The 27958-nt window shown below is 40.1% G+C and overlaps 2 protein-coding genes across 6 annotated transcripts; one reads left to right on the top strand and one right to left on the bottom strand.

The window, feature by feature from the left end:
• On the bottom strand, positions 1-9174 carry nmrk1 (nicotinamide riboside kinase 1). 5 transcript variants are annotated; one of them, XM_064296361.1, is made up of 9 exons: positions 8745-9174; positions 6905-6949; positions 6573-6663; positions 5661-5709; positions 5203-5374; positions 3503-3574; positions 3047-3153; positions 2712-2795; positions 1-556 (listed from the first exon to the last, which is right to left on the bottom strand). In XM_064296361.1, the coding sequence occupies exons 2-9, from the start codon at positions 6931-6933 to the stop codon at positions 546-548; spliced, it is 615 nt and encodes a 204-aa protein (XP_064152431.1). In that variant the 5' UTR covers positions 6934-6949; positions 8745-9174; the 3' UTR covers positions 1-545. The 5 variants fall into 5 exon arrangements, with proteins under 5 accessions (XP_064152431.1, XP_064152429.1, XP_064152430.1 ...); XM_064296359.1 differs by lacking the exon at positions 8745-9174 and adding an exon at positions 7427-7568 and having other exon boundaries at positions 6905-6948; XM_064296360.1 differs by lacking the exon at positions 8745-9174 and adding an exon at positions 7424-7538 and having other exon boundaries at positions 6905-6945.
• On the top strand, positions 7909-27586 carry ostf1 (osteoclast stimulating factor 1). Its single transcript, XM_064296355.1, has 10 exons — positions 7909-8088; positions 15197-15243; positions 15715-15765; positions 16744-16807; positions 17645-17698; positions 23875-23982; positions 24324-24373; positions 25676-25754; positions 25924-26022; positions 26813-27586. Exons 1-10 carry the CDS (start codon positions 8055-8057, stop codon positions 26869-26871), a joined length of 645 nt encoding a protein of 214 aa, XP_064152425.1. The 5' UTR covers positions 7909-8054; the 3' UTR covers positions 26872-27586.
• Positions 27587-27958: the final 372 nt, after the last annotated feature.

Consider the following 27958-nt stretch of genomic DNA (forward strand, 5'->3'; position numbering starts at 1 on the left):
TCATTTGTTAAAACATATTTTAATGACATACTTCTGACTTTAAAAAACTCACTTTCACAATAGCTCCACCCCCCCCCCGCCCCCACATTCAATTCCATTGATGTTTTTGAAGGTAATAAGGTTTAACTTTAATTTAACTTTATACAATACTGAAATGCTGTATATTTGGAAAAAAAAATAATAAAAAGATAAAAATACACGTCATATTGAACAGCAGTGAAGCCACCTTATATTTTCTTGTAATACCGCAAACAATTTATGGGTCTTTCATTTGAAAATGTTCAACTCTGCCCATGTTACACATTTTTAACACATGTAACAACATTACTATAAACACACTGTAGCTTAGTTCATTTCGCAAAATCAAAATACCGATAAATGTAATACCCAACACAAAATGTCTGTGAAGAACAACGTACAGAAGACACACTATGACTGTGTTGTTATTTGGATAACAAATGTGTATATAGCTGAATGTGCATTATAAAGTTTTCTTCACTATTGTATGGTGCAATATTCAAGTACTAGATGGAACACAGGGAGTGTCAGTCTGCATCTGCAGGGGGGGAAACAACAAAAGCAAGTTCAGTTCACATCCATAGATACTGATTAAATATAAATTCCAGTTAAACTAGATGGCTGCCTCTTTGCGTTAATGACAGTTGTGCACCATGGTCACACTGCGATTCTCTCCCTCTGATGTCAAGAACTATCGACCTGTATCGCTTCTACCTTTTCTGACCAAAACCATTGAACGAGCAGTGCTTAAGCTGCTATCATCTTTCCTCCATCAGAACAACCTTCTGGATCCTCACCGGTCTGGCTTAGAAAACCAGGCACTCAACAGACTGCCTTCCTGGCTGTGACAGAAGCCCTTGCCACTGCAAGAGCTTCATCGCTCTCCTCTATCCTGATCCTCCTAGACCTGTCTGCAGAATTCAACATGGTCAACCATTAACTACTCATCTCCTCTTTGGCTGAGATAGGCTTTTCTGGGATTGCCCTCTCTTGGTTTGCGTCCTATCTTGCAGATAGGTCCGACCACCTGGATGGGGTCTGTCAATGCACCTCATCCCCTTGTTACAGGAGTCCCACAGGGATCTGTACCGGGGCCTCTGCTATTCTCCTTGGTTCAGTCATTCATTTACATGGTTTCTCTTCTCACTGTTATGCTGATGATACATAACTCTTCTTCTCTTTTCCTCCCTCTGCCATACAGGTCAATGAGAGAATATCTGCCTGCCTGGCTGACATCTTAACATGAGGCATCACCTCAACAAGACAAAGCTGCTGTTTAGATCTCAAAAGACCTCACAACTACGGTAGCTCTCCCTCACTGTCAATGGTACTACAGTGAATACCTCTCACTCTGCAAAGAGCCTGGGGGTGGTCCTGGATGACCAGCTGGACTTCAAGGAGCACACCATGGTAACAGCCACTTGTCCAGGCTATGGTGATCTCACGTCTACATTACTGAAACTCCCTCATTGCAAGCCTGTCAGCCTGTGCCATACAGCCACTACAGATTATTCAGAATGCTGTTACCCAACTTGTCTTCAACCTTCCTAAGTTCTCACATGTCACTCCCCTGCTGAGGTCACTCCACTGGCTATGGTTGCCACCAAGATCAGGTTCAAAGTTCTGACCCTGGCCTACACTGCAGCCAACAGGACAGCCCCCAACTACTTACAGGACATGATTCAAGCCTACACTCCAGCTCGATCACTCTGCTCTGCTGCAGCAGGGCGACTTGCACTCCTTGACATCCGGGTGAATGGTTCACGCCTGTCCCAAACACAGAGCTTCTCCACCCCAGGTCTCCAGTGGTGGAGAAATCTCCCTGTTCCTCCACATACCACTCTGGTCTGGAGATGCATCTCTTCAAACTGTACCTGGACTAACTATCACTACTCTGCAGGACACTCCCAATCTAGGACTGCTCTTATCACTTGAATCCTTTCAATTTGTTCCTGTAGCCCTTTCATGTTACACTTGTATCTCCATCCAGCACTTATATTGCACTTATATTATTATCTTGATGTTGTAGCTTGTCGTCATGCCTCCTAGTTTGTCTTACCATAACTTTCTGACCTACCCCATGCCTACTGTGTGAACTGGACTTAATGTGTCCATGGCTATAACTGTTACATAATGAGTGTTGTACCTTATCGGACCTGTGTTTTGTAGTTTCTCCAATGACCTTCAGTATGCACTTACTGTATATCCCTTTGGATAAAAGCACGTGCCAAATAAATGTAATGTAATAATTCTACATACTCTCATAGTTAAGAGTTTCAAAGTGGCACTCAAAACATTAGACTGGGCTCTACTCTGACTAGGTCGGTGAAGAGGGCCTCGCTCACAAAACCGTATGTTTTTTGCGTTTCAAATGTTCGGTCTACTGTACAGGAAGTTCATTCTGAACACTTAGCTAGCTATGTTTTGAAACTGTGCTTGAGATGTTCAGTGGGCATGTTGTGGCTGTGGGAACGTCTACTCCACTATGTGGCTGATAGAGTAACTTATAGAAATGACTTAATAGCATGTAATTGGCCACCGTATAAAAACTGCTGTTTGTTTCATTCTCTTGTCCTCTCAGTCACCATACTGACAATGTTCTACAACTGAACATTCAGCTCAGTCCAGTTTTCTACTTTAAAACGTTTGCACCAGTAAGGTTTTGGCGCTCTTGAATACAGTACATGTCTTACCTAACTGCTTCTGAATCTCCAACAATACTTCCTCATAAACAGCAGAGAACAGGTCCTCACTGCACTTCATTCCATCCAGGTACACTGAAAAGATTTACAGTAAAAACATGAGTGGTGAGCACCGGATGCTTCCCACCTAAACCAAGTCTGAGAGATCTGTTCTCGTGAGCAGATTATTGACCATTTAGACAAAAGACTAAAGACATTTTTTCAAACTGCCCTCTGCTCAGTTATCCAAACTTGGCAGTTGTAAAACCATAGCAAACTACTGTGAGGGAAACATTCCCCTATTTAACGTTTTTTGTTGTTCCCAGAATTTGCAGCTGAAAACGCACCCAAATCAGTAACGGTTTCCTCCATTTCCTTTCGATTTTTCAGGAACATTGGCCACACGTGTCCGTCAAAGTAGCCAGGGGGGTCGGGAGGTGTGTATACCCTTGAGCTTCCAGTCAGAAAGAGGAGAGAGGAAGAACCATCACACAGAAAGCAGGGAAGGTACCAATCAGAAAGAGGATAAAGAAAGGACCAATCACACAAGAGAAATAGGGAAGGGACCAATTGTACTGACATAAGTAATACACAGAGGATGACAGAATACATAATTGGCCTTGTTGATATGCTGAAAGTTTTGCACAATCCTTCAATGACTTTTGGAATAAAGGCAAGGAATAAAACCAGGAAAACAAAAAATGACTTAGTACTATATTTTGATACTTTCGATAAATTATTTACACTTTGTACAGAATTTTTTTTAAACACACCAAAATCAGAGGGGAAGCGTTGACCCTTACCATCGTCTCTTTTTGCAGAGCTCGTATGGAATGACCAAGAAGTACCTTTTATCCATTAATTCATTCAAGGGCCTATAATTGAAAACATTTTCAAAACAGATCTGAGTGGCAGCTACAATTAAATATGATTTATGCATTTCCTAATAACTAATATAACAAACTATCCAGGAATCTCTCAATTGACACATCTTTAAAGCTACTTCACTTTATGATTACAAATGTTCAATTCATACTGTGGATAGGCCAAATATAATTAAAAGCATACTATACAGGATTTCTTTCCTTGCTTTGCTTCTTTGTTTACAATCAAAAACATCTCCCTCTATTGTCAACTCCATCAACACACCCAAGATGACAAATCTCACGCACCAACAAAACAACTCTATATTTTGCTCTGGCTAGTAATGTTGATATCTTTGTAACATTGTTTTGCCGACTGATGGAATCACGTCTCTCTCAAAAGCACAGCAGTAGCTGCATTCATTATCAGTCAGGCAGTAACAAGTATGCCAGAATTCTCAACTGACATATCCAATCGCAAAAGCTTCCACTTTATTGGCATATGCAGAAAAGTTATGGGGTAGTGAGCTTCAGCTTAGTGGTGATAGAACAGACCTACAGTATGCTAGCTACTGCTAGCACAGCACTAGTGGGTTTCAGTCTACTCTCGCCTGCCTGGAAGCACGGCACAGTTCCGTAACATATGCACGCATATTCACAAACACATCATTTCATTGTCGCTTTTATTTTTATAGATTTTTATTAAAGTTTTTTTTACATCATTACATAGCTTTATATAGTAAAGCTTTGTGTGTCTATTGCAGGAAAATTGCATGCCTGTCCCCCTGCATAGCTCTATGGCAGGCCGTCTTTCCCCTTCTGCAGAAGACTTCCAGGCTGCAGCCAACCAACCAACCCCCATAGCAACACAACCACACATTCACCTAGTTATGAACTGAGTGAAAAATGCAATGCGACTCTCCGACCACGGTTATTAGTCTGTTGTAATCGAACTGCAGTTGCACCCAAAAAAATATACATAACATACACGGGATAGTAGGATTTTACATCTGGTGGACCCACCCTTATTGCCTAGCTAAGGATAGCTTGCTACCCCATATAAGCTGAGAGAAATGGATTGGAATCATATTCTCCAGCCTTAAGTTGTTACTTTATAAAATATTGGACCCATAGCAAATTCTTGCTATATTAAATTCTTGAGCCACCATAGCCAGCCAGCTAATGCTGCCAAACATAACTGAATTTAGCTAGCTAAGCACAGCAGCTAGCTAAGGTTATTGAATGCTGACCAGCCACTTGGTGAGCGTTGGGCTAGCTACCAAGGCAATCTTATCTCTCCAGCACTACAGGCAGACAAGCAAAGACTGGGCAGAAGTGAATACAGACACAGATCCCCACAGTGACATAGAAATGACTGAGCATGGTTGTTTTATAATATTTTCAAAGTAAAAATCCTGCATAGTTTGCCTTTAAATACTAAACTGTCCAGAGTAGTGTTCAGTTTATTTTTTGTAAACTTTTCTGTTATAATTCACATAATGGAGAAAAGAATTTTACAAATGTTAATGTGAATTACAAGCATAGTTATCCTGGAAGTGAGAATTTCAACCACTAAATATTACTTCGTAGTTATTCTTTTTACATAAAAAACAAATAATGCTGTATGCTTACACCACTACCTGTAGTTGAAGATCAGAAAGCCCTCAATTATAAGGACGTAAACCTTGTCTTCTGCTTTTGGAATTCTGGAAAATTGAGGTTTCAAGCCCCGAGACGCGAGGAAGGATGCAGGATCCTTCTGCCATGCCCGGACCTCACTCATCATCCGATCCATGTGGAGCGCATCAAGGACTAAAGCCACCAAGAAATTAATCAAAATAATATTGCTCAAATGATTACTTAAAAAGTGAACAATGTTTCAAAACCATATATTACATCGAAATTGGGGTAATTCCATCTCAACTGAGTTAATTCAGGACATGAATTACAATGGAACTGACCCCTACCATGTATTGCACAACTGTAAATAGGTGTATAAATAGATAACATATCCAAACAATAAATATGTTTCTTATTGGGTGGTGTATTTTACAACATTCTGAAATGCAGAATCCACTCATTCTGCTCATATCCTTACCATCGTATTGCTTGAATCCATTGCTGTCAACAGCTACTACAGAGTCGTCCTGCAGGACCAAATCAGCTGTTACCATGATGCAAACAGTCTTTGCAGAGTGGGAGGATGTAGATGTATTTTACTGAAGTAACTTAGTTTAAGGGTACAGCTGTCGCCCTTTCACAGCCAATCAAACTCCTACCCAACAAAATTAACTACTTCAGCAAAGTAGGGATCCAGGAAAACCATTTCCAATTGCGGGTTATTTGCAAATGGACATTGTATTAGCCATATGCAGGCTGTGCATTAAACTAAATGGGAATTGCCTTTAGTTTAATGCTCTTTAGAGGAAGAAAAACAAGAGTCTAAAATATGACCCTTTTGTTCCATGCATCCTACAGCATATATCATTATATGCATACCCTGGCAAACTATATTAATCAATAAGACAATACATTTTGGTATAGTTTCAAAAAGAAAATACACGTTGCATGTGAATTAAATATATGTAAACCAAAGTTAATATTATGCATGAGTAGACTTAAACAAAAGAAGGTATACATTAATCAACCTGTTTTCAAAAATAAGTAACAGTAACATGCATTTAATATTTTTAATTTAATATTCGATAAAATAGTCAGAATTTAAGATAGAAAAGAACGTTTCATAAAGCATAAAATCAGCTAGAAATAAATATGAATATTAACTTCGTATTAGTGTTGTGAACAGAATACCCAACAGTACAATGCCCTTTTCTCTGACTCATACAAATAAAATGGCCTGTATTGACTTTTGGTTCTGTTGTGTCCTAACTGTCCTAACTGTTTTGCTGATCCAGTGTACATTGAAACATCCAACATGAAAATCCAGCATTGTGGATGATGATGATGATGATGATAATAATAATAATAATAATAATAATAATAATAATACCTTGAAGAACGTATCCTGTGCGACAATGTAGCTGTTGGGAATGTGCTCATGAAGACTCTTTGCCAGCGTGCTTTTTCCCCCGTTAGTGATTCTGTTTAGGATGAAGACAGCCTGGTTAAGCATTTACCAAGCCAACAAACGCGTGCGACAAATTGAACGGAAAAGAACAAAAATGCAGCTTAGATTTTAAAAAGTGGACTTTTTAGTAGAAGCCATACGGCTGCAGTGAAAGATACAGTTGCAGAAAATGTGCAATAAAGCCTATTTATATATTAATTCGCATGAACTATCTCTTCTGGAAAGGTCAACAAAAATCATCATATGGGTCTCACCCCCCAATTCCGATGATTAGACTTTTCATGACTGTCGTGGACTTCCTGAGAAAAGTGAAAACATTGTTGTAACTTACAGCCTTCCTTTAGCTGATGCATGTGCTAACTCGCCAATCTTTCAAAACGCATTAAAGTTCATTTGACAGGAAAGCAAGAATGAATGGATACCATGTAGCCTACAGACAGCCTCGCAGTACAAGTGCTGTGCGTTTTCAGAAAAGTTGCTAACAAAGATAAATGCATTATTGAAGAATATCCAAACATATGTTGGATTCTCGAGCAATGATTAAATTATTTAAACCTTAACATAACGGTTTGTGTAACAACTTAAGCTAGCTATATTAGCACCACGCTAACTGTTACAAATGGTAATTTACAAATGTTGCTTATTCGATTAACATCTTCCAAACTTAGTTACACTCACAAAGTCTGCCAACGGCGATGAACACACAAAAAACCCAAACCGTGACAAATCTAGATAGGCACGGCTGTGGTCCCAAGGGGTGCATGTATCATAACGTCCTTATTGCTAGAAGCTGACCGTCGGGGACAGCGTGTTTTACTCAGGGACAGATAAGAGAAGAGTGGAGATTGGAGACGGTCACAAGGCCTCTTTTCACTCAAATGTCACGTGTGTCCGTCTGCTTCAAGCAGCCTCCCAGTATCAACGCTCACTACCCTGAAGGGGAAGAAATATTCAGGAGGATAACTTATGAGTATGACTTTATGAGTACACGGTTCCAAATTACAAGTTTGTACACCAAGAGATGTAGCCAAGATAATATACAGCCCGCGGGAAAATCGAGAGCTTTCCTTTTAATATTTGCCAGGATGTAAAACCTCTGGAATCCGATCAGCAGCGGCGAGCGCTGGAAGTTTTTCATAACCATCTCTAGCGGCCATGTAATGTAAACCGGCTCAATTTTAACTCCAGCCAGGTAGCTTCGTACATTATCGACTTTAGGGGGAGCGGTCACACCGCCTATAGCGTTTTGACAGGCATGCGTCGTGCAACTTTTCCGCATCGCGCTGCAGTTCTACATTTTTGTACTTCCTCATTGAGAGTTGCTCTTAGAGGGAACGCGTTTCTCGTGCATTTAAAACAATTAAACTGATTATTTTGTTATAATATAGAACGAAATTATCAGAGATGTCCAAGCCTCCTCCAAAACCGGCCAAACCAGGTGAGTTAACTTTATCTGCAAATGCAAATTATCTCACTTCAGCTAACGTAGCTACGTAGCACAGTTTCAACTTCCTTTCAAGAAGTGGTTAGCTGACTAGCTTGGTGGCCAAACATTAATTCGTTCAGACAATCTATCTGTCTGAGTATAACATTTTGAAATATTTTAGCGGTGTGGCAGTAGGCTCGCTCATTTGTGAGCTTCGTAAATTTGTTTGGCCATTTACGTTGCTAATCTAACGTTAGCTGACGACATCCCGGGTGGTTTTTCCGCACAGTTCCCCATTTTCCTGTACTAGGTAAACGAGCGTATATGGCTATGTAGTGTATCGTACAAATACGACGGGCGGGGTACACATGTCAAGTTAGTAACTGCTCAACCAAGTGGCTGTATACGTAGCTTGTCCCAACTATAAGCTAACCTCATTCCCTCCACCGTATCAGCCTGACCCTGCGCGTTACAGCGAGAAGGTGCTGGAATAAGAAAATGTGTAGCTTGCTTAGCTAGCCGTGAGCGCCCTTCTGCCGTTCGGGGTTGTCCACGCAAGCATTTGCTTACATGCAAACACTGTTCGGCTGTTGCATGGGAAACGCCCGCGTATACTTTCGCTGCCTAAAATAAATAATTTCGACGGTGTGTACATCGTTATAACATACCTTATATCAATGAGGTTTTCTTGCTTCTGGTTAACAACTTCTAGCTATAACTTGCTATTCAGTACTGCTTAGCAACATACTGTTCAGTTGGACAGTTTAATACCCGTGGTATGTATACTTATTGATAGCAACGAATAAGTTAAAGAATTCCAGTATGAAGTTTTTGTGTGGATGCGGTGGGGTGAAGGGTAAGCTTTCGATTTCCACAATTGCTAATTGAAAAGACTGTTACGGCTGGAGCTTACATAGGCATTCATTGTATTTAACTAATGCATAGACAACGACACCGAACACAAAGCCAGCTTTGTGTTTGTTCGTTTAAAACACAACATCCTTTCAAACACATCCCCATGTCACTCTCAGGAGTACTCCCGATTGCTGTCGCTGGGATGAATTAATTTTAGTATTGACTGTATTTTAGTATCTAGAATTTGCCAGCAGCTATACCTCCATGCACTCTGCTCCTGCCAAATGGCTGAAGCTAAGCAGGTGTGGGCTTGGTTAGTACCACCAGGGAATACTGAGATGCTGCTGGAAGTGGTGTTGGTGTGCCAGCAGGGGTCAATCTTCCCTCTGGTACAAATTTTAAAAAACCCCAATGCCCCAGTGCAGTGATGGGGACACTGTGCTGTAGGAGATGCTGTCTTTCGGATGAGACGTTAAACCGAGGTCCTGACTCTCTGTGGTCATTAAAGATCCCATGACACTTATCGCTAAGAGTAGCGGGTTCCCCGGTGTCCTGGCCAAATCCCAGATCTGGCTCGCAAAAACTTGCCACTAAAAATCATCCCCTGATTTAATTGGCTAAATAAATGTTCTCTCCCTCTCCACCTTCGCTAATGTGTGGTGAGCGTTCTGGCGCAAAATGGCTGCCGTGCATCACCCAGGTGGGTGCTACACATTGGTGGTGGGTGAGGTGAGTTCCCCTTCACTGTAAAGCACTTTGAGCATTTGGAAAAGTGCTATATAAATGTAATTAATAATAATAATAATACTGTGACATCCAGTAGCACTTTGGATTACACCTCCCAAAACTCAGAGAAAGCCTTCCTGTGGAAACGTCTTATTTCATCATAGCATTCAGATTGGGGAATAGCAGCTCTTTAATTGAGCAATGTCGTGGGGTCAGATTGGCCAACTAACACACCGAGCTGGAGATTTGCAGTTTTTTGTTGTTGGTGTTTCAGTTTTTTCGTTTACCACATTTAAGCCCGATCTTGGAGTTGCACACCACTGTCAGAGTAGTAGGCCGGCGCAAGCCCATGCTTGTCCTAATGTTCCCTAAGATGAGTACTCTCTGTTACTTGTGCCTTAGCATTCCTGTGCAGGCTAGAAACCTGCGCAGAATGCGCACTGAGAAACCAGTTTGACACACCGACTGCGCTCCTCCTAGGGACCTCTGCACTCCTGAGAGGGGTGATGCCTTTCTAGAAAAATGTGTTTAAAACAAACACAGATGTACTTGACGACGGGTCATCCCTTTTCCTTTCCAAACGCCGTCAACTGATAGGAGCGGTTTTATGAGAAGGGGCCCTCCAAGATTACTGCGTGTGACGGGATCGTGGGACCTTGTCTCACGTCGAAAGCTAAAAAATTTTGCGCTGGAATTCCAGCTAGGCCTACTCTACCGAAAACACGACCAGTGTACAAGAGTGCTTTTTTGTTGAGATTTAGGGCCTTTTTTTAGACGTGCAGATTTGTTGAGGTTACAGGATTGCTAGTGTTAAGTCCGTCAGGACCAGCATTGTCGTGGTTGTCATGCAGATTGGGCTGCATATAGTGAAACTGCTGTCAGTACTGTTTAAATGAGCATATTGTGGTGTGGATTTATCTGATATAGTGCCCCAGTGTACTCGAATGAGGAATTGAAAATACGTAACAGCTTTTCTTAATTTCATAAATTAAAATTTGACCCAACAAAAAGGGAATCTGTAGCCAAATACAGATTGAATGTCAGTTAGGGGAAGCAGCATTTAAAACTAGAGGCAGGTCAGATATACTCAGCTGTTGTAGCAGGGATTGAATGACCTACTGCTAAGATTTTGTTGTTGTACATGTTTTATGGCATTCATATAAAAGGGTCCTACATTGAAATGTCTTAGATAGGCCGCCTTAGTGTTTTTTTAAAGTAGCCAATTCCAACTACTGGATAGATAAAAAAAAAAAAATGAAATTTAAAAAAAATGTATTATAAAAAATAATAGCAATTAGAAATGGTCTGTGCGTTTATTGGTGCGATTTGGCAAACGTTTTGTAAAGTTTTGACCACTTTCAGCTTTACGTGCAACCGTAGACAAAATTAACTTAAGTAGAATCTGCTTTATTGTGGTTTATTTATGAGGCATCTGCTAACTTTTACCGGGGGGGAGTCGGTATAAATGTAACACATCATGTAACAAGGTCAATACCTTATTATACACTGCTGCCTCAATAGCCTTTTCAGGTTTGTACACACACACACAGTCCTCTATTGTGTGGCAAAAGAACGGAACAATTCCACAGCTTGCTGGGGAAATATTTATAAAAAGCTGTTTTTGAGTGAGGTAAGTAAAAATCTGTTCCAGAAGTAATTTTTGGATATAAGGCATTATTTTTATTTACAATAAATCAAATCATCAATCATTTTAAGCAGGCATCTGTCTGTGAAAAGGTAGTATGGTTTTCTGAGTCAATTTTAGCTGAAATTGTTTGCTGGGTGACCAAAAAAACATGATGTCCCCATCTGTATAAATGTAACGGCTGTTACAGCTATGAGTTGCTATAACAAACAATGCGCTTTTTTTTTTGCTGTTATATGTTTACAAAATGCCATCTAAAGAGGAAATGAGAGGGTTAGTACCCAGGTAGATCATGGAGAGTGCTTCTGATTTTGAGATTAGGGACACTAGATGGTGTTGAAAAGCATCTAGGCCTATATGTAGTGTCCTTTTACCTGACTCTAGGCATTTAAAATGGTGTTTACTATATGTTAAAGAAATTAATTGTACTCACTTGTACTTGATTGTACATCAGCTTCAAGTTAGTTCGGTGTTTAATGTTAAATAGGCCTATGTTCAGCTAATTTGCTTGCTGTGTTGGAATAGCATCATCTGGATGCTCCAAGTGATTAATGGAAAAGAAACAGCCACCTGGTCACTCGCATTTATGAAAAGCACGGGCCAGATAGGTCTGTATACTAGGCTGTTTGCTTTGTAAAATTTGGACGTTACCACCACTCACTTCACGGTTAAGTTTCGAAGTTGCTTGCGTGTAAGTTTTTACTCACAGTATTCAAGAAAAAAAGACCCCGTGCTTCATAATCTGTGGATGTGGCTGGTCTCACGTTACCATTGGAAATGTGTTTGCTTGGTTAACATTAGTATATGCAGAAAAAACCTCCATATGTGTTTTATCGGGCATTTTCATTTACTGTTACAATTATTGCGCCCCTCTGTTACAATTATATTGAATAGGTCATATGAATGCAACATTGGACTGCTTGTACTTTGGTTTAAATTGTATCTGATTTGATTATTTTGATCTGAATTAAAATAATACAGACTCTCCCCTATATTTATCGATCATTATGGGAAATGGATGAGGATTTGGCGATTTTAGCAAATGATCGAATTATGCGATAATCCATTTTGCAATTAAGTGGATTCTACTGTATTAACCTACAGGAGTTTTGCCTGTTTGTGCCGATTGAAGGTGAAATAAAATTCTGAAAAATTTCTTGTTACAAGGTCGGGGTGAGTCACCATAGATGTGTCAGTTTTTAGATCTTGCTCATTTCCTCAGAGAACATTTAGGCCAGCTCTATGAATTTTTTCTTCAGACAGCTTTGATATGTCAGTACTCAGTTGCTGTTTCAGTTACATTCATAACATAATAAGGTCGAATAACCTTATAATGTGCGTACAGAGGTTTTTTCAGCACATATATATATATATATATATATATACACATATATATATATAGCCTATATTTCCCTGATTAACTAATTCTTAATCAAGGAAACACAATTCCACGGGTAACACGAGACCTCTGATCATGACGAATGGGGCTTTATTCACGAAAAAAGACATTGATGCTTAAGCAACTTCGTAACTTACCGTGAGGTGAGTTTTAGTAACATCCAAATCGATGAAGAAAGATGCTTTTGTTTGCTCTGTAATACCCTGGTAATACCCTGGTAAGACCAATCTGGTGTGTGCTTATTGTATATGCCTGTGAACAGGTGGCGTCTTCTTTTCCATTAATTGCTTGTAGCATCCAGAAGATGAGGCTATGTGAACGCAGCAAGCAAATTAGCAGAACACATTTAACTGTGAAAAAGTCAAACACATTGAGCAAAATGAATTTCTGTAATAAACACCATTTAAAGTGCCTAGGGTCTCCCAATACTGTAAGGATACTACATGTAGATGTTTTTCAACACCATCTATTGTCCCTAATCTCCAAATCTGAAGCCCTCTCCATGATATAGGCTACCTGGGTACTGACCCTCTCATTTCCTCTGTAGGCGCCATTCTATAAACATATAACCGCAAAAAGCACGTTGTTTTTTATAGCAACTCAGAGGCAGCCTAACTAATACCTGTTACGTTTACTGTATACAGATGGGGACATCATGTTTTTTTTGGTGAGCTAGTATCCAATTCCCTCAAGAATACACTCTGAAAACCACACTAACTTATCAAGGACAGATAAGATTTAAAATGATGAATTATTTTATTTATTGTAAATAAAAATAAAGCCATATACTCCAATATTACTTCCAGAACAGATTTTTACTTTGGTCGCTCAAGAACCGTTTTTTGGATATATTTCCCGTAAAGGTTATCACATTGCTCCGTTCCTTTGGGAGGAGGGTTGAGGATTTAATTACACACGTATAAACCTGAAACGGCTATGGCTGACCGTGTTACTTATTTATGGTGATTCTCCCCTACAAGTTACACCAGTGACAAAAAGGATGGTGCAAGCATTCTTTTCGTAAATGCATGAAAATAATTCAAATACATTAAGGTGCCTTTTTGTGTGTGTTTCTTTTAAAGGTTAATATTGTACCATACGTTTTGAGCTACCAAAATGAAATGCATTTCAGGACGTATTACAATTCCAAATACCACTATTCCTGTAGAATGACTCCTTACAATGTGTTGATCCTTCAGTATAGGTTATATTTCCCCTTCAATTTTGGCGCTTACAGTACATAACCCTTCTGTAAATATTTAAATTGAGCCAATTTTTAAGTTTTGCTGTGTGTTTCATTTAACAGTCTACATCTCAATTTGTTGTGGAGGTCTCTTGAAGACTTTACAGGACTTTGGGCCTAACATTCTAAATGTAGCTGTAATATGGGGAAACAACGCATCTAGTTGACAGTGGCAGTAAAGCCAGACAGACCACAGTTCTTGTCACACAGTCGCCACCTAAGCCCTATTTGGAGCAAGGAAAAACCCTGATATGTTAAAAGTCTTAGAAGATGGCTTCTGCCGAATGAATACAGGTGCATAGTATGTGTTTTTATGCAAGAAAAAAACATAGCTTGTATTAATTTTCTGTACACGTATCAAAAGATTGCTTCATAGTGTAAAGAACTAATTAATAAAATATTCAGTCTATATTCCATGGATATGGCGCCTTGTCAGAATGAAATAGTTAATCAACCAGTTACTACACCATACTATAAAAAGGGTTAAAATGCATCGAATTCTCTGCTGCCCTGTAGGGGACCTGGGGGGCATGCTATTCCAGAAGAAGTTTTTTTAGAACAGTTGTGAAATTATCATTTCTGGTGAAAAGGGAATAATACTTCTTATCAGTATATCCCAATCACAACATGAAATGTCTATCTTCATTTTATGAAAACATCGTCATGCTATATTATTGGGGGTTATTTGCAACTCTTCTATTCCCCCCCGCCCCCATCCCCCCCAAAATAAATTATGCCATACAGTGCTGCAGGACATAGCTAGTGTGAATTGACTGGTGACAACTGGTAACCTGCAGGGATGTTCAACTGAATCAGAAAGATTCACATAGGAGTTTGAAGTTTATACAGAACTCATGGGTCGAAAATACCTGGAATTAAAGAAAATAAATCACACAGTGAGAGTGCCCGTCCATACTTTATTTAGCAACAACACTGACTTGTCAAGCCCATTTGCTCTTCACCAGACTTAACCAACATACACAAGATCGTCATCTTATATATGCATAAATCGCCGCTTAACAGTCACATGATCATGAATTCCTGGAGGTGCATGATAAGTTGATGAAAGTAGCTCCCGTTAGTAGCATATCTACAATTACTTCCAACTTTATTTGTGTTTTGTTTTAGTTCCACCTCATATGCTGCTGAGTAATGGCCTTTTAATTCTGACTTGGAAAATTCTGGGAAAAAAAGACTAGTTCCTTTGTCATTGAGCATTGTGACATACAGTATTGTCCTCTTTTCCTTTTAGGTCAAGTGAAGGTCTTCAGAGCTCTGTTCAACTTTGACCCCAGAACAGTAAGTAGCAAGTCAAAGTTTTCTTTTGTATCACACATACATTTATTACTGTGTTAATAAACCATTTAGTAATTTTAGGTTAATTCTGTGTTCCATTCCAACTATGGTGAACAAGGGATTTTTAAATAAATAAATAAAATAAATAAATAAAATAAATGATAGTATTCAGTGTATACTGAACAGAATGTTAAATGCTCTTCTCTGATACGGGGAACCTTTTCTGAAGAATGTTCATTTTTGCATAAGGCAAATTTTGATCTGTTTTATCACAATCTCGAAGTATTTTCTAATTGATTGCTTAGATGTTTGCCTATGCTTTATGATTGTTTTTAAAAGATGGAATTGATTTAGATAACAAATTGTGTGGAATCTTTGTTATGCTCGACACTGATTAGAGATGGGTAAAGGTCAAATTTTATGTTTACTGTGACACAAAAAATTAAAGGATTGATTGCGTTATTTTCTTTTTAGCCAGACGAACTGTACTTTGAAGAAGGAGACATTTTGTACGTTTCGGATACGGTGAGTTTACAGTGTGATCTGCTGAATTTATTCACTGAAGAAAACTAATTGATATTTTCCTTATAATATAAAACATAGATCCTGCTGTATACCACTGAATTCAGCTGGTCTGGTATTGTTTTAGAATAAGATACTTCTTATTCAAGTTTTTTCATTGTCATTGAGTGATTATTCGGTTTCTATGTAGTATTTTTAGTGATGGACAGTATTACTTATGGACTGATGTATTTTCATTGAAATTTTTCTTTTTTGGGGAGGTGGGGGTTGGTTGGTGGTGGGCTTACTGAATTTCAGACCTGTGTCAAATACGTATTTGGATTCAAATATTTTTTTACACTTTACTGATCTTGTCTGGTGTATTGGAACCAATGAAATACTCTCAAAACATGCCCCCGGGCATAGAGCACAGAAAAGTATTTGAATCCAAAACAAATGGGTATTTGACCCAGGTCTGCTGAGTTTGTTAAAAATGGTAAACTGCTTGGGTAGTTGAACAGCTTGCCAAAAGGCATACATCCATAGAATTTCTTTGATTAAGGAATCAAATTCAACATTTTCATAACGGTAACGAGCATACGAAAAACGAAACCTTTTGGACTCAAATTTTTATTAAAACCATCTGGCTGGACAGGTTAATGATTTTAGCATGCAGTGATCTTCGTCAGAACCACTGTGAGGTCGGAGCAGGATTTTTACCACAAGATTTTGGGCATGCGCTGTTTTGTTCTTTTTTTTGCCTTAAGCTGAGATGTTTTGCATTGCTTTTACAGAATGTGTGTTGTTAGTTTCCTTTCGTTTAAATTCGCTGATGGGAGTTGAAGCCTTAGGTAGATTTCTGTTTCCACGTGAACAATAAATCACAGTTTTATTCCATCCTACGGTGTTCCATTTGATTCTACTGAGGCACATTATTAAGGCTTTAGTTTAATGTTTACTTTGCTTAATTTTTGGTTGTGACATACCATGTTTCTCTTTCAGAGCGACAGCAACTGGTGGAAAGGAACCTGTAAGGGTCGGACAGGTCTGATCCCCAGTAATTACGGTAAGCAAGGTCACTGTTCGACTGTGAGAATCACCACCTTACACCTGGAGCACCATGGTACCCAAACTGTAGGTCGGGACTGCCATATTAGCATGGTGGGTCAAGGCGCTCGTTGACCAGGGCCCGTATCCACAAAGCGCCTCGCCGTAGGTGTGCTGATCAGGTTTTCCCTGTCCGTATGCCCCGCCCAGGAATGCCCAACCCCGGTCCTGGGGAGCCCCAGGCTCTGCCGGTGTCTGTTTTCGCCATAAAAACGACGGCCACTTTAGAACCTAGAAACCAGGTCCGCTGAGCAAACTGCATAATCGAGTGCTTCAATTGATCAATTAAGTGCCGAAAACCAACAAATACCAGAAGACCGTGCGGCTCTCCAGGACCCAGGCTGGCCACCTCTGTCCTGGCCTCATCTGTTGTGAACTGAAAGGCAAAACTGAGCCTAGATCGACACCCCTGCTGAAACTCACTATGAATGCAGGCCTCAGTAAAAAAAAATAATTAAAAAAAAAGTTACACAAAGAATTCATAAATACCCTTTCCTTGTGAACTTGAAAGCAGACCTGGCCAACCCCCGAATTAAAACAGGAAACCCACCTAGCATTGTCAGACCAGCATTGGCCTAAATATACGTCATTGTTATTGTTACCATTTATTTACTTAGACTTTTACAGGAAGTGCTTTGCATGCCTTGTGTTGCTCAGGTGACCTCTTGTGTAAGCCTCTCTGAATAAAGAGCGTCTGCCATACGCCCGTAATGCAATGAAATGCAGCCGCCGTTGCCTGCGGATCTGCATGGAAAACCTGACTGACCCTCTCTCTCCTCTCTGTGGGCCGTTGCAGTCGCTGAGCAGGCCGAGTCCATAGACAACCCCATGCACGAAGCCGCCAAACGAGGTAGGAAACCACACTGCCCTACAAAGCCTAACTGCGGTAACTACGCAAAGGATAAAACTGAGAAAAACGGCTTTAAAGTGTTTTAACTGGCCAGCCAAATGGGTTATAGGTATATAAGTTATATTGGACTAATTGTACATGTATTCATGAGGTAATTGTTATGCCCAAAAACCATGACGGCTGGCCAGTTAACACACTTTAAAGCCATTTTTCTCAGTTTTACCCATTGCGTAGTTACTGCATTTAGACTTTGTAAGGCAGCACAGACGGCCGACAAACCTCCCAGCACTTTTCAGGGTCTGCCGCTTCAGCCCGAGAGAACAAATAGAACTTTCAAAGATGAAATCAAATGTGCCATTTGTTTATTAATATAGACGCAACGGGAGGGCTCAGCCATACTTGGCTCCCCGCAGAAGTGCAGTTGCTTCAGGTGGTACGTGTGACACACATAGGACTAACATTTGGTTTGATAACTTTCAGTTTCTCCAACAACCTCTGTACTGCCATGATCCAGTGGGATGATAAGCAGCTCAAAATAGGGCTTAGATGGTGACTTTGTGACAGCGACTCCAGTCTGTCTGGCTTTACAGCCCCCATCAACTCAACGCATCGTCTCCCTATATTTATCCAAATGTAAAGTTATGATCTTCTGGACACCATCAGAGCGTACTGACATGTATAAAACATGAACAGCATGACAAACATATGGAAAACTGGAACAATTTACTTTAATAAATATAAAAATTGTTCCAGGTTTCCAGTGCCAGGATTTTGGGGGGGGGAGAGGAAATAAGCCTATACTGAAGGATTTACAAATTGTAAGGGTGTAATTCTACAGGAATAGTTGCATTTGGAATTGTAAATATGTCTTGAAACGCATTTCATTTTTGACTCTCAAAGTTTAGGGTACAATATTAACTTAACCTTTTAACTTAATGAATTCACACTAATGCCAGCTTACTGTATTTCAGTTATTTTTACGCATTCACTCAAGAATGCTTGCACCATTCTTTATGTCACTGGTGTTACCCGACGCAGCATTAAAGGCTTTTCGGAATTTCATTTCTTAGTTCAGTCAGCACAGATAGACAAAAACCATGCGGGTTAATACAGCTGAATACACTTAATTGCATAACAGATTATCGCATGATTTGGGTATTGGCATGGAATTGACAAATCCCAAATCCTTTCCTATTCATACCGTTGTAAAGAGGTTGCATATTCGCATAAACTATGATCGCGTGTTTTCGGATATTTTCATGGAATTATGTCCTATTACATTGCGTAATGATCGATAAATACTGCAGAGAGTTTGTATAAATGTAACCGTTTTTGGATTTTGCTCAAAATCTTTAACCTAACACTATGAATTTTTACTTCAAACAGATTTGACATGTCAGTAGTCATTAGCCGTTTCAATTACCTTCATAATTTAATCGAGTCGGATACAATTTGAACCAAAGAACATGCATTCTGATGTTACATTCATACCATCTAGTTGCTATGATTGTAACAGAGGTGCGGAATAATTTTAACAGTAAATGGAAATGCCCTATAATATGCGTACACAGATTTTTTGTGTGCAAATACTAATGTTTTTCAAGGGAATACATTTCCAATGGTAACGTGAGACCAGCCACATTATCAGATTAGCAAGCACAAGCAACTTCGTAACTTACTACGAAATGAGTTGTGGCACCATCCAAATCGATTAGGAACGCTGCTTGTGTTTGTTTCCTAACACCCAAGTCAGCTTTTACTAAGCAAATAGCCTACCATCAGAATCAGAATCAGAATCAGAATCGAATTTATTGCCAAGTACATTTACACATACGAGGAATTTGCTTTGGTCAACACACCGAGGCAGCCATCTGCGGCGCCAACTTATTAGATGAGAAATGAGAGAACAGGAGGAAGGAGGAGGAAGAAAAACAGTCCTTTCAATGAAACGAGAGGGCACTCGTTTCATTGAAACGAAGAAAAACCTCAGCACATAGCAACATCATAAAAACATAGAGCAATCTGGATTGTGCTTATTATAAATGCGTGTGACCAGGTGGCTGTTTCTTTTCCATTAATCACTTGGAGCATCTAGAAGATGAGGCTATGTCAACACAGCAAGCAAATTAGCTGAAAACATTTAACATAAAACAGTGAACTTAAAAAGTCAAATACACTGATGAAGTAAAATGTATTTATTTTATAAATATTAAACATCACTTAAAGTGCATGTGGTCTCACCAAAAGGAAATTGCATGTAGATGGTTTCAGCACCATCTATTGTCCCTAATCTCCGGATCTGAAGCCCTCTCTATGACCTCCCTAGGCACTAACCTAGAAACCAGGTCCGCTGAGCAAAACTGTGGGGACTGAGTGCTTGAATTGATCAATTATGCCGAAACCAAATAAATACCAGAAGATCAGTGGCGGTTTCTCCAGGACCTAGGCTGGCACCCTGGTCCCGGCTTCTTCCTATTTGTTAGGAATTGAAAGGCAAACTGGAGCCAGATCGACACTTCCTGTTTGGAAACCCACTATGAAATGCAGCAGGCCTCAAAACCATGACGGCTGGCCAGTTAACACACTTTAAAGCCATTTTTCTCAGTTTTACCCTTTGCGTAGTTACTGCAGTTAGGCTTTGTAGGGTAGCACAGACGGCCGACAAACCTCCCAGCACTTCTCAGGGTCTGCCGCTTCAGCCCGAGAGAACAAATAGAACATTCAAAGATCAAATCAAATGTGCCCTTTGTTTATTAATATAGACGCAACGGGAGGGCTCAGCCATACTTGGCTCCCCGCAGAAGTGCAGTTGCTTCAGGTGGTACGTGTGACACACATAGAACTAACATTTGGTTTGATAACTTTCAGTTTCTCCAACAACCTCTGTACTGCCATGCTCCAGTGGGATGATAAGCAGCTCGAAATAGGGCTTAGGTGGTGACTTTGTGACAGCGACTCCAGTCTGTCTGGCTTTACTGCCCCCATCAACTCAACGCATCGTCTCCCTATATTTAGCTACATGTAAAATGTAAAGTTATGAGCTTCAGGACACCATCAGAGTGTACTGAGATGTATAAAACATGAACAGCATGACAAAAATATGGAAAACTGGAAAAAAAAAAAAAAAAAAAAAAAAAAAAAAAAAAAAAAAAAAAAAAAAAAAAAAAAAAAAAAAAAAAAAAAAAAAAAAAAAAAAAAAAAAAAAAAAAAAAATTTTTTTTTTTTTTTTTTTTTTTTTTTTTTTTTTTTTTTTTTTTTTTTTTTTTTTTTTTTTTTTTTTTTTTTTTTTTTTTTTTTTTTTTTTTTTTTTTTTTTTTTTTTTTTTTTTTTTTTTTTTCGCATGATTTGGGTATTGGCATGGAATTGACAAATCCCAAATCCTTTCCTATTCATACCGTTGTAAAGAGGTTGCATATTCGCATAAACTATGATCGCGTGTTTTCGGATATTTTCATGGAATTATGTCCTATTACATTGCGTAATGATCGATAAATACTGCAGAGAGTAGTTTGTATAAATGTAACCGTTTTTGGATTTTGCTCAAAATCTTTAACCTAACACTATGAATTTTTACTTCAAACAGATTTGACATGTCAGTAGTCATTAGCCGTTTCAATTACCTTCATATTAATCGAGTCGGATACAATTTGAACCAAAGAACATGCATTCTGATGTTACATTATACCATCTAGTTGCTATGATTGTAACAGAGGTGCGGAATAATTTTAACAGTAAATGGAAATGCCCTATAATATGCGTACACAGATTTTTTGTGTGCAAATACTAATGTTTTTCAAGGGAATACATTTCCAATGGTAACGTGAGACCAGCCACATTATCAGATTAGCAAGCACAAGCAACTTCGTAACTTACTACGAAATGAGTTGTGGCACCATCCAAATCGATTAGGAACGCTGCTTGTGTTTGTTTCCTAACACCCAAGTCAGCTTTTACTAAGCAAATAGCCTACCATCAGAATCAGAATCAGAATCAGAATCGAATTTATTGCCAAGTACATTTACACATACGAGGAATTTGCTTTGGTCAACACACCGAGGCAGCCATCTGCGGCGCCAACTTATTAGATGAGAAATGAGAGAACAGGAGGAAGGAGGAGGAAGAAAAACAGTCCTTTCAATGAAACGAGAGGGCACTCGTTTCATTGAAACGAAGAAAAACCTCAGCACATAGCAACATCATAAAAACATAGAGCAATCTGGATTGTGCTTATTATAAATGCGTGTGACCAGGTGGCTGTTTCTTTTCCATTAATCACTTGGAGCATCTAGAAGATGAGGCTATGTCAACACAGCAAGCAAATTAGCTGAAAACATTTAACATAAAACAGTGAACTTAAAAAGTCAAATACACTGATGAAGTAAAATGTATTTATTTTATAAATATTAAACATCACTTAAAGTGCATGTGGTCTCACCAAAAGGAAATTGCATGTAGATGGTTTCAGCACCATCTATTGTCCCTAATCTCCGGATCTGAAGCCCTCTCTATGACCTCCCTAGGCACTAACCCTTTCATTTTCTGTGGAGTCTGCATAGGGCTGGGCAATATATCAATATTATATCAATATCGTGATATGAGACTACATATCGTCTGGGATTTTGTATATCGTAATATCGTGATATGGCATAAGTGTTGTCTTTTCCTGGTTTTAAAGGCAGCATTACAGTAAAGTGATGTAATTTTCTGAACTTATCTGACTGTTCTAGCTGTTCTATTATTTGCCTTTACCCACTTAGTTATTACATAGGCATTACTGATGCTTATTTATCAAAAATCTCATTGTGTAATTTTGTGAAAGTACCAATAGTCATCCCCACAATATCGATATCGAGGTATTTGGTCAAAAATATTGTGATATTTGATTTTGTCGATATTGCCCAGCCCTACTGCATTCTGTAAACATATAACAGCAAAAAAAGGCATGGTATTTGTTAAAGTAACTCAGAGGTTATCACATTGCTCCGTTCCTTCGACAGATGTTTATACGGAGTTGGTTCACCCTTTGTTGCTATAACAAGCTCCACTTTGTACTAGATAAAATTGCTGCAGGGGTTTGCTTCCATTCGGCCAATGGACTTTTTTGAGGTTGGCCACTAATTGGGCGATTAGGCCTGGCTAGCATTTGGCTTTCCAGTTGATCCTAAATATGTTGGATTGGGTTGAGGTCAGGGCTCTGTGCAGGCCAGTCTAGTTCTTCCACATTAATCTCGACAAAACCATTTCTATAGGTGCCTCGCTGTGTGCCCGGAGGCATTTTCATGCTGAAACAGGAAAGGGCCTTCCCCCAAACTGTTGCCACTATTTTGGGGGCACAGAAAATTTTAGAATGGCATTGCATTAAGATTTTCCTTCACTTGAACTAAGGGAACTAGGCCAGACCATGAAAAACAGCCCCAGACGAAGGGGCATCCATGTACTTTTGGTCATATAGTGTACATACAAACCTGAAATGGCTATGGGGGCCTCATTATAAATTAAGTTGTTGACCGTGTTGCATTTATCAAGTGTTACATTTGTTACGTGTCGCACTCTCCCCTACGTTAAAAGTTGGTAGATATGGCATAAATAAACCGACGATTTCCCTATAAAGACACAAAACTACAAAAATTTATGAAGGTAGGCGGTTCCTGTTGAAAATCACGCGGATAATGGATGCCTGACTGGTATGTGTGGTCTTTGGCACTTAGGTTGCTTCATTCTTTTATGCAATTAAGCGGGTTCTACTGTAGTTAATTTAGCTTGTCTAAGATTGCACGTAAATGTGAAGTAAGAACTTGACATGTGGTAACATTCATGATGAAACTGTACTAATACATTCACAGACCATTTCTAATTGTTTTACAGGTTTTTATTTATTTATTGCGTGATTTCTCCAAGAGGTGGCTTAGGCAGCTTGAAAAAACACTTTGGCTGCCCTCCTAAGGCATTTCAATACGGGAAAAGCCCTGATAATGTGAACTTGAAACATTGATTGGTATATTGAGAACAGCCACTGGGGGGCGCATGAATCAGCACACAGGCGCAGTCGATGTCATCCAGTTTCTTAGGTTTCACAGCATGTCTCGCTTCACTGGTCCGCAGCCATTACATCACAGTGGGTTGCCGTGGTGATGGCGACGACAGTCGACAGCAATCCCTGTCTTTGTGAACTTCAGGAAACCTGAGCTGGCTGCGGGAATGTCTGGACAACAAGGTGGGAATCAATGGACTGGACAAGGCTGGCAACACCGCCCTGTACTGGGCGTGTCACGGTGGACACAAAGGTAAAGTAAGCGGCTGCGTTCAGAACGTCTGAAACATCTACGCTGGTTTAGAATGTACGATTTACACCAGGGGCATCAAGAGTACTCTCCTGGACAGGCCCAGTGTCTGCTGGCTTTAGGTTGTCAGAGTGATTAATGTAGGTAATTGTTGGATTAAATTATCCAAACACCTTGTTTCCTAGGCCTCAATTAGATGCACTTTGAACGGAAAGCACGAATGGCTGCAGCCATTGTGGATTTCTGGGATTCGAGGCCCCTGCCTTATAATGGTGTACAGTATATGTCTGACGTAGTACTCACCGTGGGTCTCATTGGATTTCCCTCCTGTTTGTTTCCTACAGATGTGGTGGAGCTTATACTGGGACATGCTAATGTTGAGCTGAACCAACAGGTGGGTATTAGCAGGCAGAGACAGTACTGGTCTGCAGGGTGAGATACAGGGATGCTTTAGCATTGTGAGCAGGACCCAGGAGAGTGGGTGAGTTCCATCTAGGAGCAGAAAGTCTGTGCCGTGTAATGACTGTCCAGTGAAATAGTCAGGTGATAGAGCACACAGTGTGTAGTTGCAGAATTGTGTGATAGCAGGGTCTGTGGGCTTGTTATTTTAATGCTGACAGCATTAAAGAGTCAGGTGATTGGGCATACAGTGTGTAGCTGCAGTATTGTGTGATAGCGGGGTCTGTGGGCTTGTTATTTTAATGCTGACAGTATTAAATAGTCAGGTGATTGAGCACACAGTGTGTAGCTGCAGTATTGCGTGATAGCAGGGTCTGTGAGCTTGTTATTTTAATGCTGACAGTATTGAAGAGTCAGGTGATTGGACATACAGTGTGTAGCTGCAGCATTGTGATGTGTGATAGCAGGCTCTGTGGGCTTGTTATTTTAATGCTGACAGCATTAAAGAGTCAGGTGATAGAGCACACAGTGTGTAGCTACAGTATTGTGTGATAGCAGGCTCTGTGGGCTTGTTATTTTAATGCTGACAGTATTAAAGAGTCAGGTGATAGAACACACAGTGTGTAGCTGCAGTATTGTGTGATAGCAGGCTCTGTGGGCTTGTTATTTTAGTTCTGACAGCATTAAAGAGTCAGGTGATAGAGCACACAGTGTGTAGCTGCAGTATTGTGTGATAGCAGGCTCTGTGGGCTTGTTATTTTAATGCTGACAGTATTAAAGAGTCAGGTGATAGAGCACACAGTGTGTAGCTGCAGTATTGTGTGATAGCAGGGTCTGTGGGCTTGTTATTTTAATGCTGACAGTATTAAAGAGTCAGGTGATAGAGCACACAGTGTGTAGCTGCAGCACTGTGATGTGCGATAGCAGGGTCTGTGGGCTTGTTATTTTAATGCTGACCGTATTAAAGAGTCAGGTGATTGGGCATACAGTGTGTAGCTGCAGTATTGTGATGTGTGATAGCAGGGTCTGTGGGCTTGTTATTTTAATGCTGACAGTATTAAAGAGTCAGGTGATTGGGCATACAGTGTGTAGCTGCAGTATTGTGCGATAGCAGGGTCTGTGGGCTTGTTATTTTAATGCTGACAGTATTAAAGAGTCAGGTGATAGGGCATACAGTGTGTAGCTGCAGTATTGTGTGATAGCAGGGTCTGTGGCCTTGTTATTTTAATGCTGACAGTATTGAAGAGTCAGGTGATTGGGCATACAGTGTGCAGCTGCAGTTCTGTTTTCCCTGCAGAATAAACTGGGCGACACGGCGCTGCATGCAGCCGCGTGGAAGGGCTACTCCGACATCGTGGAGATGTTGCTCAGCAAGGGCAAGTGCCTTCTACCTACACACACACACACACACACACACGATCAGAAACACGTGGGCACGCTTACCAAGATGGCCTGGTTAAAGGGACGTCGCAGGTTCAAATCACTAGTGTCCGTAAAGAAAAACGATGATGTAATGTGCCCGCACTGCTACCCTTGTGTTGGCAGATGCCAAGATGGACATCAGGAACAACGAGAAGAAGCTGGCCCTGGAGATGGCCACCAACGCGCAGTGCGCATCCCTACTGAAGAGGAAACAAGGAAACAGTAAGTCCTCCTAATTCATACACTAGGTGGCACCATTGGTAGTTTTACGTGACAGAATTTTAAGGAGCTCAATGTGCCAGAATTAGTCTGGCGAGAGAAAGGCTTTATACACGATGGCTGTGTCTCAAACGGCCAGAAGGCCAGAATTCTGAGGCCAGAAGGCACAAAGGCTCATTTGAAAGTTAGCAGAAACTGATGCCTGCTAAGGTGCCTTCATTTGGGCCATTTTGTTGGCGGTATCGGATGTGTGCTTCACTGGGTAGGATATCCCATAGGTCTTTGCCATTACCTCAGGCTCCTTGCTTCCGTTAAAATAATGGCGACTGAAAACAGCTACGGAGCGTGTTTATAAGTGAGAGTATACATAAACACATGATCATGAACTCGATAATTTCGTTGTAGTTTTATTTTTTTTTAAATACGTTTCAGTTATTTAATACTGGAATAATGTATGCAATGTTTTTAAGCCTCAATGAGCTTTCCATGAACTAGCCATCTAAGTTGTTGTAATCGTGGATCGATATCACGTTACTTTTCTGTGATGCCATCCTGCCTTCAAAGCGCATCCTAAATTCGTTGCTTTTTGAGTTCACTTGTCTGTTAGTGCGCTACCTTCGGAGGGAGCTTACTTCTAAGGATGTAGGCAGCGAGGCGACTGCCTTCCCTTTCAGATGCAGCCCTTGAGACTTGCATGGACCGATTTTTGCTCTTGGTAGCAAAATGCTGCAGGTTTGGGTTGGGCTAGCTCAGTAACGACATTAACAAAGTCCTTTTCTCTCGTGTGAACCAGGCACAAGTCGATCTCTCAGCAACGCGGAGGAGTATCTGGACGATGAGGATTCTGACTGAATGGCCCAAGTGTTGAGCTTTTCCACTCTGGAGGTGGGGGGGAGGGGGGGCGGGGGTGGGCAGGGTGCGGGAGAGCTGGGGTGGGGAGGTTCGGTTAGCAGTTTGCAGCTGCGTGCATCCCTCACGAAACTAAAAGGAAATAAACCTTTAGTTCCACAAGCAGAGGAACCATCGTTCAAAGTTCTTTGTGAAAATGAGTCCTTACATTGTTGAACTGATTCTCTGAGATTTTTGGGATATATAAACCGTGTGTGCTTGCTCTCTTTAGTTTTGGTAACGAAATACAGTGGAATGCAGGGGGAGATTTGGACACGTTACCCTCCTGAGTATTTTGTTTTGTTTTGCGATTGAATTTTAGATGCAGTTTGAGATTGCCCTCTTCCTCTGTACATACCTTAAAACTGCAGCCCTTTTCATTTTGCACATTCTTGTGCCTCTAAGAGAGTGTCTGTATTAATCTTTGTATTCAAACCGTTTTAATACAAACAGTGGACCAATCATTAAATATTTAAGAGCGCAACTGCATTGAAATTGCCTCTACGTATGCAATCGTTTTTTTTTCTTTTTTTGTTGTTTTTTGTGAGCGATACAGCTATTATTCTGTATCTTCCTTATTCTTTTATTTTCTTACTGTATGATCTTTTGATTTTAAAAGCTCTGCTTATCTGTCCCTTTTGAAAAAAGGAAAAAACTGCAATAAATGGATTCAATCTGATGTGTTTTGTCATCTTTGTCTGGATACCTAAGAACAATTTTTGAACAAATTTACCCAATATTTTAGCACCTGTGTGATATTCCTATTATTTATATCCCTGTAGGTGTGTACTAACTAATTTTTCTTGCTATGCACTAACATTTTCATACTGTGCTGTTCAGCGCAATCTGATAATTCTGAAGATCTTGGAAGCATAGCGTTGTCGTAAACAAGCAGTGCAACTGTGTTTAAATATACATGCATATTACTACAGGGGAAATTATTCTTGTCAATTAATATGAGTAGGAGGCCAGTGTGATTTTTGAGGTCGAACAAATTTCTGCTCTGTGGCTCTGAAACAACACCACAGTTCATTTGGAAGTACAGTGCCTT

Source organism: Anguilla rostrata, chromosome 10 (assembly GCF_018555375.3).
Source record: "Anguilla rostrata isolate EN2019 chromosome 10, ASM1855537v3, whole genome shotgun sequence".
NCBI classification, from domain to species: domain Eukaryota; kingdom Metazoa; phylum Chordata; class Actinopteri; order Anguilliformes; family Anguillidae; genus Anguilla; species Anguilla rostrata.

Excerpts from the sequence above, each read along its gene's own strand:
- nmrk1 (XM_064296361.1), bottom strand. The coding sequence starts at position 6,933 with ATGAAAAGTCTAATCATCGGAATTGGGGG. Across the intron at positions 6,664-6,904 it reads CTAATCATCGGAATTGGGGG|AATCACTAACGGGGGAAAAA; the intron begins GTGAGACCCATA and ends CATCCTAAACAG. Across the intron at positions 2,796-3,046 it reads GGAAACCGTTACTGATTTGG|TGTACCTGGATGGAATGAAG; the intron begins GTGCGTTTTCAG and ends AAATCTTTTCAG.
- ostf1 (XM_064296355.1), top strand. The coding sequence starts at position 8,055 with ATGTCCAAGCCTCCTCCAAAACCGGCCAAACCAG. Across the intron at positions 8,089-15,196 it reads TCCAAAACCGGCCAAACCAG|GTCAAGTGAAGGTCTTCAGA; the intron begins GTGAGTTAACTT and ends TTTTCCTTTTAG. Across the intron at positions 26,023-26,812 it reads GAAGAGGAAACAAGGAAACA|GCACAAGTCGATCTCTCAGC; the intron begins GTAAGTCCTCCT and ends CGTGTGAACCAG.